This window comes from Hydractinia symbiolongicarpus, chromosome 4 (genome assembly GCF_029227915.1).
Source record: "Hydractinia symbiolongicarpus strain clone_291-10 chromosome 4, HSymV2.1, whole genome shotgun sequence".
Lineage (NCBI taxonomy): Eukaryota > Metazoa > Cnidaria > Hydrozoa > Anthoathecata > Hydractiniidae > Hydractinia > Hydractinia symbiolongicarpus.
In genome coordinates, this window is record NC_079878.1 from 911,123 (window position 1) to 925,570 (window position 14,448).

A 14,448-nucleotide genomic window follows, 5' to 3' on the forward strand; every position below is an offset into this window, starting at 1 on the left:
GAGAAGGAAATACTTTTTGGGATGAGGTTAGCGCCGACCCCAAAAAAAGAAGAGCACCAACAGAGGTAACAATTTCGTTTCTATTATGTAAAAATAATACATAAAAAAACTTTTGGGCTGTGATTTGTTAAAAACCAACCTCGTTTTTAGGGGTTTTTTTTAATTTTTGAAGGATCTCGAATTCAGGCACAGCTTCGCCCCCATGGTCTTGTGGCCCCTGGGCCGTTATTACGGAGTGGACAACAATCGTCGCTATCAACTTCATCAACAACGCAAATTTGCCCTGGGAACGAGGTTGGGGTCGGCAATCACATTTTTTATAAAGAAAAGATCCATGGGAATAAAAACTTGAATAAAAGCTTGTTTTTTTAAATTCGCCGAATGAAGATGATGCAACGAAAATGCATTGCATGTCCCAACCCACCTTTAAAATGCAACTTGTTAATAGGACAAAATCGATGTGCACTTTCATCCAATATTCCACACCTAAAACGTCAGAACATTTTGACGTCAAATTATCAAAGTCTTTTCTATTGAAAATAAAAGTAAAGAGTTGCGTTAGTCATGGTCGATAAAAGGATGGCGTCGCCGTATCAAAAAATCATGCCACAGACAAATGAAGTTGTATGGGTACATCAACGGTACACACCGACAGAACTAAGAGGTACTGCGCCCGTTCCCAGATTCAAGTTTATCATTCCTTCCAAATTGCCGCCAGTTCCAGAGGCATGGAAAAAACCAGTAAGCCCACCAACACATCTCTTTGAAAGACGGAAGGAAGAACAAACATTATACAAGTTTTCACCGTCGACACGATGCGAAGAATGGTCAACACTACGACAAATTTTGCCTTCAAAAGGACGGCCTGTGAAAACATTACCACCAAGATGGGGAACGGCACAAAGTGAACCGATCAAATTTGTCAGCAAAAAAGAAGTTCGCTTTCCTATTATAAACAGCCCAATGACAAAATATGTCGACGACATGCATGTAACAAATCGCTTGTTTAAATTGCATTGAAAAAACTTGTTATTTGTAGCTTATCTATTTAGTCGTTGTTTTTTTTCAAAGTTGTTCCAATCTCTTTGTATGATACACGTATGACGGCCATGATATTTGATCAAAACCAACAAATATGGCTTTTAGATAAACTTTAGCCGTGTGATTTTTAGGGGTAGCTTCGAGTAATAGCCAATATCAAAGCCCCTGACAGGCATAGAACCTAAACATCTGGCATGTAAGTGTCTAATAAATAAAGGAGTTATTAAAAAAACCGTCGGAGGGTGGGGGGGGGTGGCGAATCCGCCCGAACCGAATAGGGTTAAAGAAGTTCTCTGTCACTGTTAGGTTGAGTAATAAACAGACATAACCATAAAGCCCAACCTCGATCTCAGGGCTTTTCGTCTCTTTTTTTATAACGGGACGGCTTTAAAAAAAGAGACAAAGACCGCCCTGAGCTTGCATAAAGCAAAGACATGTACCGCTATCAAAAAGTTGTATAAACAAACGAGTCATTTTTGTTCTGCATCATTGCTTATTTTTTAGTAGAAAAAATATCTTAATGTATACTTCTTAAGCTCTATGCAAATATCATTTAATTATTTTTAATTATTGACTTTCTGGCCTGTCGGAGACACGGGTTCCTCAAAGGCGAAGGAGAGCTTACTTTTTTTTCCAGTTAGATTAACAAATGTAAACTCAAACGAGAATACACAAAAATATGTTTACGTTCAAGATAAAATCGTATGTTTACGGAGCTTCATTATATCAGTTTCCCGATCGCATTTTTTTATTTGCCCATATTTTACTTCAAATTGTATCACAAACATGATGACATATTTTAAAGTTGTTAGAAATAAACGCTCTGTCGAATAACGGTTTTCCATAGAAATCAATTTTCTAATTCTCAGTTTCTAATTACGGATAGTCCAAGAAGTGTACACTATTAATAAATAAAATTGAGCCATTGAGCAATGAGCAAATTGAGTCAGCAAATCCACCGCCATATCCTCACAGAAAATTTTCTAAGTAGCGGAAAGGTTTTTGCTGCGCACAAAATGAACTTTACTACCGAAAATTCCTTCTAATTTACAGATAGGGAAAAGGTGTTCGGTAGTGAAAGGGTCTGTAACTGTATTTAGTTATTGACGAAATTCTCTTAGACATGCAAGTTTTCTTTTTGGCGTCAGCATATGTGACAAATTCGAACAGCGCCATGCAAACAGATTATAAATATTTTAACACAAAGAAAAAATTATGTTGACATTTGCTGTCCCCATTTTAATTCTTGCCCCTCAAAAATTACACCGATGGCAGACTTTTTATTGTAAGAAGTTTAACAACATTTTTTTCGTGTGCTCTTTAGGCAGGTTGTTTTAGAACTATGAGATACTAATATTACAATCTTGTGTATTTTACTTAACCATTAGAGATATTTTTATTTTCTTCTTTTTCTTCCCGAGCGTAGTCTACTTAAAGGTATCTTCTCATATGGCATGGTTTTTCTACTTTTCTTTGCTCTTCTCCGTTCGTCCTCAACATATTCTTGATAACATTCATCTCGTACAAACATATTTTCATACAACAAAACACGTTTCTTTGATAACGCGTGTTGTAACGCGTGTAAAACGAGTAAAGATGATTTATTCGCGCTTTCGAATATTGCTTTCGTGTATTCAATGATATCGGCAAAAGAAGAACCATCGCCGGACTCGTTGATTGTCTCAGTTATCATTTTAACATGTTTATTTATTTTCTTCTGTTGTGATTTAGGAACAGCGTAACTCGAGTCTGTTTTTCGCTTGCCTTGTTTACTCGTGGAACTACCCGCAGAGGAGCGTCGAGCTGCCTTTATTAATACATTTGCTTTCTTCTGAGCAAGCTTAATCCTTGCGTCTAGAGTTTTATCATAAGCTTTTACTACGGCATAGCGTCGCTTAGATGGTGATAGTTTTTTAACATCAGATCGCTCAAACTGCCTGGAGCTTTTACGGGGTGGTTGTATCGACTGCTCAGTGTCGTTAAATGTTGTGTTTCTTTTATTTTCCTTAATCGGTTTTGATTGACTCTGTATTCTAGACGAACGGCGATGAACAGTGTCAGCTTGGTTATCTTTTGAATTTGTAGAATCTTGATGTGGTTTACCTTTAAAACATTTCTTGGTGTTGCTGCTGTTTTCAGATGAGCGAGCGGTCTCTGTTGATGATGATAATCTTTGAGAGCGTCGCGTATGACTCAGTTCTTCTGGGTTAATATCGTTTTGGTGTGCAACAACAGCTGTAGCCTGTGAACTCTTCAAACTATCGATGTTGCTTGACGAGATTCTTCTTTTAGTTGTAGCCTGTGAACTCTTCAAACTATCGACGTTGCTTGACGAGATTCTTCTTTTAGTTGTAGCCTGTGAGCTCTTCAAACTATCGATGTTGCTTGACGAAATTCTTCTTTTACTTGTAGCCTGTGAACTCTTCAAACTATCGACGTTGCTTGACGAGATTCTTCTTTTACTCTCACTTTGCGGAGAAGGGGTGATATGTCTGCTACGTAGCTGCATACAGGATTAATGGAATGAAGTGTAGTATCGTTCTTACAGTTTTACTTTGAATGTGTACGTTCATTTAGGTGTATGTGCGTGTGTGTAAGTGAACGCTATTTGCAAATGATGATAAATAATTCGCAATGTAGTTCTTACATTTGACGTCAAATTAATGTTGGTCTATTTCTTGCACACAAGTCTTTCGCACTTTCTTTTTCGCTATAGATAAACTATATTTTTTATTTACAACTTTTGGTTTATAAATATTTAATAGATCAGCACAGTCGTGTAAAAAAGGCACGAACTATTACAATATGGTAGAAAAGCAGCGCCTATTCAATTCACAAAATACAAAAATTTATTTACATAAATATTTAGATTTATGGACGGGGCTTTTATGTTAGCCACTCGTTTAGCAAATGTGCAAAAATACTCAATTATAAATAATTCAGCACTCACAAAGATGTAAACAAAATTGATTTATAGTGAATAGTGGTTTTGTGGAACAGATGACTAAAATCAACACTCATCGTCAACCTTTATTCAGCAGCCATGCCGCAGAGCAGTTCGCCTCTTTTTTAACAACTTCCAACAGGAACCCATTTCCCTTTGGATTAAGCTACTTTGCTATACTGCACTCTGTACAAATCCCACCCTGGTTTCCAGGAATTTTTACTTCTTTGATATCAAAACGATGACAAAAAAATCTCCCCATCTTCTTTCATACCAGAAAGGCTAAAAATCCCAAGGTTCATTTAAAACCAAAAGCTGATGAAAAATAACGAGATTGTAAAAAGTTGGAGCTCGTAGAAGCTGATTTTTTTCTTGTTTATGATACATTTTTAAATAGAGATTTCTGCTGACTCAGCAATTTTAGTGTTAAGTTAAAATCATTTTATTATGTATTAAGGCCTATATTTTTAGGAAATAGTAAACACTGAGTAAATAATTCAGCTATTCGGACAGCTAAAAAAAGGGTTACTGCCGCCTTAATTAAAATTGTGCGCACAACATTGTCCAGGAAATTTAACATTTACCGAAGAGATTTTAGTACTTCTTTTTAAAGACACAGATAAACCATCCTTATAGCGGATTTTCTCAGAAACGAATTTTGTCTACATATATTTTTTTTTATTTTTCTTCGATCTCCAGCATGATTTTTATACCAGATAGCTGTCATGACGCAACGATTCAAAAAGTGATACGTTATGTATCGGATAGGTTTTCATAACGCAACGTTTCATAACGTGAACAGCTATACGGTATAATTTCTATTCTGAAATACTTTCTTTTTTATTTTGAAAGCGCGTATGTGTAGAAAACAGCATGGCAGTTTTATTTCAATTATTACAGATCTTCAACGCATTGCATACTTTTTGGAATTGCTCGATCGTAATTCATCATAGACTAATAAACAGTATTTTGAATAACATAAAGAATAAATCAACTCCTTAGACTTGCCTTTTTGAACAATCAAGAGTTAATTTGGCAAAAAGAAAGAAACATGGAATAAAGGGGAGAGTGTGAATTCGTCCAGGGATATTTCTCTTGGGCCTTTTTAGGAGCCATCTTCTTATTATTTCTTCACTTAAACAAGTTTTCTCTTTACAAGGCTTCATATGATATTTATCATATGTAGAAGGGCAATTTACTATAACTTTGAGCGAAATATGCGGGATGACCTATCGGGATGCGGGATACGAGAAGCGGAATGCCGGATGCGGGAGGCAAAAAATTCACCGAAATAAAATACTGACCATGCTCGTACGAACGTATCGCCATCCCGGGGTCAGAAAAGATACCAAAATGCCCTGGGGACGAGTTTGGACCATGCCGTTACATCGCGTAGGCATTAAAATAAACTACGCCAGAATTTTCTAAAAAGAATACTACAGTTAGAAATGCATGACTTAATTTTTTTCGCTTGGTGAACTTAATGTGATACGAACGATTTATTTGACATTGAACTTTTAATCCTTTGGCGAGGTTGAGATGTCAAGCAACAAATGTAAATGCCTCCCATCTGAAAAAGTAGTGCGTTCGAGCTATAAACTCTGAAAAGAGATTGAAATAGTTGATATTGGAGAAACCAGTCTATGTGTGAGTGTTTACTTCGTTAGGTAAGAAAAACGAAAAAAAATTCGTGCCTACGAATTGTTTTTTTTTCTACCAGGAGTAGAAACGAAGTTTTCACAGCATATAGCATATAAGAGTAAACACAACTCTGTCTCGTTTTCTCGCATCTAAACTCAACTATCCGCGCTACGAATCACGGTCTAACGACTGAAATGATCAGGGAAATTATTCGACTGAAAACATTCGCAAATTTTGCGCCAATAGCTTGCCAGTGTAGTGTGTTTGAGACGTTGTATGATTGCAAGCTGTTATTCTTATCATTGTGAATATTATTTTGTAGTGTGAAACTCGATTCTGGATTTTGAACGCATTTCGATTATTCTACTGGACACGATTTTGGAACGGGATTTTGGAATTTAGCTTGCTGGACAAGATTTTACGCATTTTGAATTTTGAATTTAATTTTATAATTCTACCCCCTCTGCACATTTAAAAATTTTCAAAGCAAAGTCGTTTTCCCTTATCCTTTGTGTTTTTTATAATTCACATTCTTTTGAACTTGTTAAAATTCTGTTATTTTTCGTTATACTTTGTTAAGTCTGTTAAAAATAAACGAAAATCCCGTGTCCCGGTCAGCATGCCGCACCCACGTTTCCGACATGCCAAATATGCCCACAAAAATACAGGAAATACACTTCCCCGTTGATGTTATTTAGATAGATTTTCTGAATTGAAATTGTGCGGCTAGGGATGATTCAGTCAAAAAAGTGTAATGTAAACACCCATGAACGACACATGTCGACATGCAATGATTCTGTTCACATTATACCGGATAGATTTTTATAACGACATGAAAAATCTATCCTGTATAATGTGAACATGGTCTCACAACCAAGCTCTAAACACACTTTGTGGTTAATTCCACTTCAACACCTCAGAGCAGGTTTATGAAGCAATAGAATGCAATTTTAGAGGAAGTAGCGGACATCTCCTATAGCAGACACTTTTTTGATGTCTCCATGGTGTCCACTGTAGAGACTTTTCATTGTACTATATTACACGTTTTATATCTTACTATATATATATATATACAGAGACAGGTAACTTCGTCCCCAAGGCTCTTTTCTCCTTCTTTCTCTTTGTCTTTCTAAAGTCAGAGATTGTCAGAAAGAGATAAAAAAGAACCCTGAGGAGGAGGTTGAGATACAGCAACATAGAAGTGTTTTATGTGTGCTAGTCGGTAAGATGGCAATTACAAAATTGGAGAAAAGAAAGCAATACTTTATTATGTTTTCTTTTCGACTACTAAGTCATCGTATGTAATCATCTCAGTCTGCAATAATTTCTTTCTTTTTATAACAAAAGCCACTGATGATAAGTTTATTGGATTTAGATTTTGTTGTTTTTTCTTCAGGAGTAATTCTGGTTAATGTACAAATCTTCTTGATATTTTGAGTAAAATGCGAAACACGATGTTAAAAGAATTCCAACGAACGAACACCAGCACATTGTCCATGGATATCTAAAGTACAAAAATATAACGATATAGGAATAAAAGCGTTCTTGTTCAAGGGTTTTTTGTATGGTCCAGAGGCGCCATCAAGTACGTGACAGCCTTACTGTCAAAAAAGCAAGAACCCCTGGGGTCAAAGTTGGATTAAAAATATAGGTTTCAATATTTAAAGGATTTTTTAAAATGACTTTTCTGACTGGCGCAATAGTGGTTATTGGAAGGTGACATTTATAGGAGACAAATAAAAGACGCAATTCTCTATCCACGTCTCATAAAGACCTTACGTAACAAATCCCAGCCGATCCACAGACTACGGCTAAGTTAACGGACTACGGCTAAGTTAACTGTCAAAATAGCATACCCTATTATCTCTTCAAAGCCATCTGCTTGTCCTGTTTCTTCGGTCCATCCCATTATTTCCATCCGGAATCCTTCCTCCAAAAAGTCAAATTCAGCCATGTAGTTAAAAATCAGCAAAGAACACAAGGTCAGTAATCCTGAAATTGAAAACTACTTTAAGAAAATGACACACTGCTCTTACTATCTCGAATGTTTATACCAAATAAATGCGACGCAAAGGAATTCTACAATTTTCGTGTTTTTTTGAGCAACCTCGTTCCAGGGTTTTTTGCCTTCTTGATATGAAACCCTGAGGACGAGGGTGCCCTGGGGACAAGATTGGTTTTTAGGGGTAAAATTTATTTACCTGCGAGAAGACATGAACATGATGTAAAAACCCAGGGTTTGCTTTGGTCATTTCTTTTTCTGTATAATTCCATGCATAAATATACCAGAGTAAAGAAATTAACGGCAGCCGATGTTATCAGGAGATACTTCCAGCAATGAAACCAAGCTAGTGAAAATTAAACAGATGAAAGATAGTATATTAACCTTTGACATTATGCATGATATTTTTTATGCGTCGAGGAAAATTCGTCCAAGCTCGTTCCCAGCACTTTCCGGTAGAACTATCGGAAAGTCCAGTGCCGTTAAGAAACAGATAGACCTAGAGACAAGGTTGCGTTTTCGTAGAGGGTGTCCTTGCTATAGTGCAAAATTTATTTTGAGAGTTACAGCCGAATTACTGTTTGTTTGTTTTTTAAAGTTCTGCTTTGTATAGAGACTTAATCATAAAAAGTTTGTTAAAAAATTAACAAAAAATTCTCCGCCCTGATATCAAAGACGCTAGCCATAAAAAGAGAAAAAAGAACGACTGGAAACGAAATTGTGTAAAATCTTGCAGCTTGCTCTATATATCGTTTCCAAACCTCTTATTATTAATAACTTAATAAAAATCAGAATGCTTGGGAATTAATTCTTACGCTCAACTTCATTTTCTTTGTAAAAATCATCATAGCATCTAAAATCATCAACTTGGTTATCCTCCTCAAATCGGCAAATTGTCCACAACCCGATCTCCATGGAGTATTCACCAAATTTCTCAATCTTCCACGGACGATAAACTATTGCGATTGTGAGTGTGACCATACATAAAAACAACGACATCGTCGTGGCCACTCTTGCAATAACAAGGAAAACGAGATTCGAAGGATGCTGCGATTGAAATAAAAGTCATATCAGAAAAAACACAACAGTTACTATTCTCATTTTAAATAAATCTTCTTATTTTAGTTATTTTTCATTGCAATTTTTATTTAAAGAAAATTCTTTAGTTCGTAGAAAAACTCACAAAATTCGCAAGCGGCGTCCAGCATTGGCATACCGTGCTTAGCATGGTTACCATTCTCGACCCCAGAGCTCTTTGTGATAAACTCGAAAGTAGGTTGTAATCTTAAAGAGCTCTGGGGATGCGAATGTATGACTGCATTACTGTATAGAAGCCGTTGACACGTGAAAAAATCCACAAAAAATGGTTTCGTCACTAATTGCAGCTATAATCTTTAAGCCGCGCGTCGATATTTCGCCTGTTAGCATGGAGCTATTCTGTGGAAGGAGGGGTATCTAAAATACGCTGCGTTGCAAATATTTTGCGCAGAGAAAAACTATTACTCTAAATTAGGCGCGTGGAAAAAACCTACGGTTTCGGTCGTTGTACATATTCTGGTCCTCAAATTTTCGCCTGTCGTACATATGTATCCTGGGTAACGCTATTTCGTGTAACCTTAGAATAGGGTGGCGATTGGGCTATGCTAAACAAAATACGGGTATTTATATAGAAGACGCGCACAAAATGTGTCTGAGTTCGAACGACTCCCATTTTTTTGTGAAATGTAACGTATGTTAAAGAAAAAAAATCATTACAAAAATATACATATCTATCTGTAAAAATTGCATATCAATTATTAACCTGGGCTGGTTTAACAAGACATCTCCGAATACTTTGTTTTCCAGTCATTGCTATTCCATTCACTCTGAAAGCAAATAAAAACAATAGCAACCCTAAAAAGACCTGATGTGTCTGGAATTTGACACCAAATTGTTGTTTAGAAAACATACAACAAGCGAGACAAAATAATCAAGGCAATTTTAAACACCTTTTTTTAAGCACCTCTTGATTTAAATGTCTATCAAGTCTGGTTAAGCTGGACATGCTTTTTACGAACATCAATCATAAAGTTGGAAAATGAGTTGGTTACTTTTTACCAACTAACAGAATTTTTGTCCGTTAAATTAACAAATGAAACTGATAAAAGATTGCACTTATTAGTTTGAAGATTTTGCTACCTTTTTCTAATTTTATGCATCATATAGATGAAGAAAATTTTTGCCCATTTAATTGTACTAGAATTAAATAAAGGGTCTTGATAAACCAGCTAATTAACAATATTGCGTAGTACACTGACAAATGAGGGCTAGAAATAAATTTGTACCTGCTATTATAATGTTGTCCTTTGAAATGTGTCTAGTTATAATCCCTGCAGTCTGTCTTTGCCTGTAACAAATTTAGACTGATGTCTATTCCAAATACATTTAGCCCCTATTTATAAATAATAATATATAAGCTTTTAGAGATGTAATTAATTAAAGTCATGTGTGTAGACGCTTTGCGCCTCATTTAGAAGAAACCACAAAAAAACAAAGCTCGTTGAATGGTTGCTAATAAAGTTTATTATTATTTATCATGACACATTTTACCAACTTAGATTCCAGTTCATGTTGTATCTTTTTGTATATCTCACAGCAAGACGAGCATATTAGAGACACAAAATCCTGGGGACAAGGGGTTAACATTGCATAAAATTTCTTTAGATTGTTAGTGTACAAATTATCTCGTAACCTTGTGCCCTTTCAAACAAAGTATTAAATTTGAATACCAGGTCAAAGATTTCCATTATTTTTGATCTGGTATTCAAAGCTATGTCATACAACGCAGTGACTTTTCAGACGTTCCTTAAAACTTGCATTACATAACTACGAACCGTCGAGGTTAAAAATAATGGGTATTTTAACTAAATTAAAAATAAGAAATGCACAATTAATTAATAATCGCATGGTTTTATTTGTACAATTAATAAAAAATGATATTAGTAATGCCTAAAAAAAACTAAATAATCCTCGATCTACGGCCATGGATGGGTTTAGGTTTTTTAACAAGAAAGTCTGTCGGCTAAGAAGCTGCGACAAAACTACGCTACAACCATCTTTCAAGAAAAGGCAAAATATTGAATCACAGCGTTAACAATAAAGGTCAAAGATAAGCTGAATCGCAACCTCATTCCCAGCGCTTGTTGTCTCTTTTCTATCCCCGATGTCAGAAAAAATACAAGATACCCTGGGGACGAGGTTGGCTGAATCGTGGTTTTGATAGTCATGATAGTCAAGGCTTTTTCAGGTAGTGATGGAGAGCATAACTTCGCATCAAAAACAACATTTTTAATTAGACATGTGCTTAAAACAAAAACGTAAACAAACTCTCTAATTATTCTCGACTGTTTATGGAGAAATGCAATTGGTTTAGGCATTCTTAATGTTTTCAGAAAAAAAAACTCCCATTGTTCATTCAATTCATACACTAGGTATGAAAAAAATTTAAGATGGCGATTTTAAAAAAAAAAGTCATCTGGACCTAAGTCTGGACTTGTGCTTGCATCTCCATCTGTTTCTGCGTCTGCGTCTGCTTTATAGGTGTGATGAAGGCATTAGTTTTGAACGATGTTGAGTGAGAAACTATGTTTATAAAAAAAATAAAAACCAAAAAAGCATTGAGATTAACAACAAAAATAACACTGAAAATTAGTAATGAAATCGTGACGCAAAAAATGTGATATGACGTTGAGTACTAAAAACATGGCGTCACTAAATTCCATCCTCTGTAATTTACAGAAAAAACAATCCCAAATTATTTTGACTGTGTTTCATGCTTGAAATATTTAAAGCTGGGCTACTTGCAAATCGGCTTTGCTCAAACGTAGCAAAGTGAGAGTATGAGTACACTCGCGCCTTCTTTTTGCTTCAGCCATTTTTGTAAATATTTTAAGAAATTTAAACCTGTAACGTTTATATAACGGCGAAATATATGTATATATCTATCTAATCTGAAACAGAATAGAAAGAAACAAAAACACCATAGCAGAGATTGAGGTGAGATCACCAGAACATATGACCCTGATGTGACAATTAGCGTCCCTTAGTTTTTTATACAGAAATTTAACGTGAGGTATCTTGAGAAATGATTAGAACAATCTGTAAAAATATAACCCATTTAGTGTTTGGTTTTTTTATTATCCTTGTCGCTGCTGATGATGAAGATGGCAATTTGGACCAGCTTTGATCTCTACTATATCATTGGTTCGGTTTCTTCTGAGTATCAAGATCGCAAACACGTTAGGCGTATCAAGGTAACAGCTTTTATTTATTAAATGCAGGGTACTGTATGCGCTAAAGTCAGGGTAGTGTATTGTGTGCGCTGTCGTTTACTGGTAAACTTATAAAGTTGCATTCAGTAGCATGTGTCCTGTAATTCTAAGAGGTACGTAATAAACTCCTAATTCGACTTTAGTGACCTAAACGGACTTTGAACCGGGCAGTATAAAATTATGGGCACCGTCATTTAACTTATTTTTGTTCGTCAATGAATAGAGGGTCGGTTGTACGTCCAATATAGATAATTTAGCGATTCGTAACCTAAATAGTTTTTAGGTTTATCTCAAAGAGGTTTGAAGTGTAGAATGCCACTTCAATGAAGCCTATAAATATTTTTAAAGATCTCACCCAGCATATACCCCTTACTATCACATGATAAAAGATTTCCCGTAAATAACATTTTTAATGCCAATATTTTGACAGGAGGTAGGACTGATAGGAGACGAGTTGTTACATAAACAAGCAGAACAAACCAGCTAATAGAAAAGAACTTAAGAGGGTGATTGTCTCAACATTTTGACATGTTAAATTTATTTGTGTAATGAGAGAAACTGCTAAAAATAGCAGTTTATGGGTGTTGATGAAACCAATGTGTCAGATCCAACTAAATCGACTCTAGAAATAACAGAACTAGCCAAAATTAGATTAAATTATAACTTTGGTAATAAACATCGAGAAAACTACAAATATCAAATGGCGGGAAAATATAAAGATTATTCCTTTCGTTCCCGCGATATGAAGAATCAAAAGATTTTAAAGTTAGTTATTATGAGAGTGGTCACACTTCTTATGATTTTATTCTCTTGTGTTAGCTTAGCATGTGCTATTATTTTGCGACCATGGAAATCAGAGTCAATTAAAAGATCGCCGTGGACGTTGGAGATAGGACCATGGAATATTTGCAGGCATATGTTTTTTAGAGAAACCTGCTTTTCGTCACAGTATGAGAAAAGTGCTAAAACGGAAAGTAAGTCGATTTATTCCTTAATTATTGTATTGAATCGATCTACGATCCGCAAAAAAAGAAACAGAGGATGAATTAAAAAAAGATTACTAACCACGGAAAAAAAGTTATATCCGAATATATTATTATTTTATTGATTTTTTGATCTGGCATCTTACTACCCAAAATGTCATGTACGTGAAATGAATATGATGTGTAAAAAGGAGCGTTTTTGCGAATTATTTACGGTTTCAGAAAGAAAACAAAATTGTTTTTCAAACTGAAATTTTTTTTCAGTACTGAAAACATTTTTTTCACTTGAAGTTTGGTTTCAAATATGGCGATATGGAATGGTTGTTGCTATGGCGATGCTTCTTATGACCTTCATATACATTTGTGTTGAGCTGATGCGGCTGTCAAACAAAACGAAAAAACCATGGCTGATTGCAAGTCTAGCTTGTTTTGTCTCAGGTACATTTTTTCTTAAAATTATCATAATAACTACCAACTTCGATCCCTGGACCTGCAGCCTTTCTTGATATAAGGGTTTCACTTTGATATACAAAAAAACGCTACAGACGCTGATGACAAGATTGGATAGCTACATAAAAAAGTTAATTCGGGTAATAAGTGGCACCATACTAGTTCTTAATGATCAATTATGTTTTCTTGTTTTTGTTTATTTTAGCTCTTATAAATCTAGCATGCTTGAGTTTATTTTACGGTTACCGAAAATTCGAATTTATTGATCCTTTTCGAATGCAGGTAATGAGCTGGACAAGCGTGGTCAGATTAGAAGACCACTGGATTGAAACGTACAGGTAAAATATCAATTTCTGGAGTAAGCAAAAGCGTTACTCAAAGAAATATTGTACGTGTAACACTACCCTTCACATGGGTACATTTATACTGGCATATTAGTTAATGTGATCTACTGCCATTTCTTTTTTAAATCCTGATTGATGAGTTTAAAACCTTTGCCTTAGACCCTGGGCTAGGATAAGAATTCGTTCCTGCTTTAGCCACACTTTAGCAATTTTTACATCCTCGTTCATTACGGAGTTTCATACCACGGAGGTCTGGGCACTGGAGAAACGCTTGTAGGGACAAATTTTTAGCTTGTTTATGTTGCACTCGATTGCCCCTATTGGTTTCCCGATCAGTTGCTCATAAAAGGCATAAATTGCTAATTTTAGTATATATTTTTTCTCATGTTTATACTTTTCTACAACATTTAACTTATCTAAAACATGCAATTGTTCTGCTTGTCATCCCTTTGCTATAACAACACAAAATTCAAATGGAGAACTCTGAAGTGTACGTTGGAAATCGTTTAACCACAAATTTCAAATTGCAAAACAAGAGACTTTTCTCTAAACAAGAAACTTAAGATGTTATAACATTGACACGATGGCAATTTTTACATATTTAGATAAAGTGTCAGTTAAAAAAAGGGACCTTGATTTAACGCCCTGTTATGACGGCATAAATTTTTAAAAAACGCCCCTCAAGTTCTCAGTGAGGTACTTATTTGAGAATTATACTAAGTGGTCGAAATGT

General features: G+C 35.3%; 1 protein-coding gene across 1 annotated transcript; it reads left to right on the forward strand.

The window, feature by feature from the left end:
• The first annotated feature begins 140 nt into the window (after nt 1-140).
• LOC130642423 (uncharacterized) lies at nt 141-1,047 on the forward strand. Its single transcript, XM_057449513.1, has one exon. It carries the CDS (start codon nt 565-567, stop codon nt 1,018-1,020), a length of 456 nt encoding a protein of 151 aa, XP_057305496.1. The 5' UTR covers nt 141-564; the 3' UTR covers nt 1,021-1,047.
• The last annotated feature ends 13,401 nt before the right edge of the window (nt 1,048-14,448 follow it).

Coding starts and splice junctions, on each gene's coding strand:
- LOC130642423 (XM_057449513.1), top strand. CDS start 565: ATGGTCGATAAAAGGATGGCGTCGCCGTATCAAAAAATCATGCCACAG.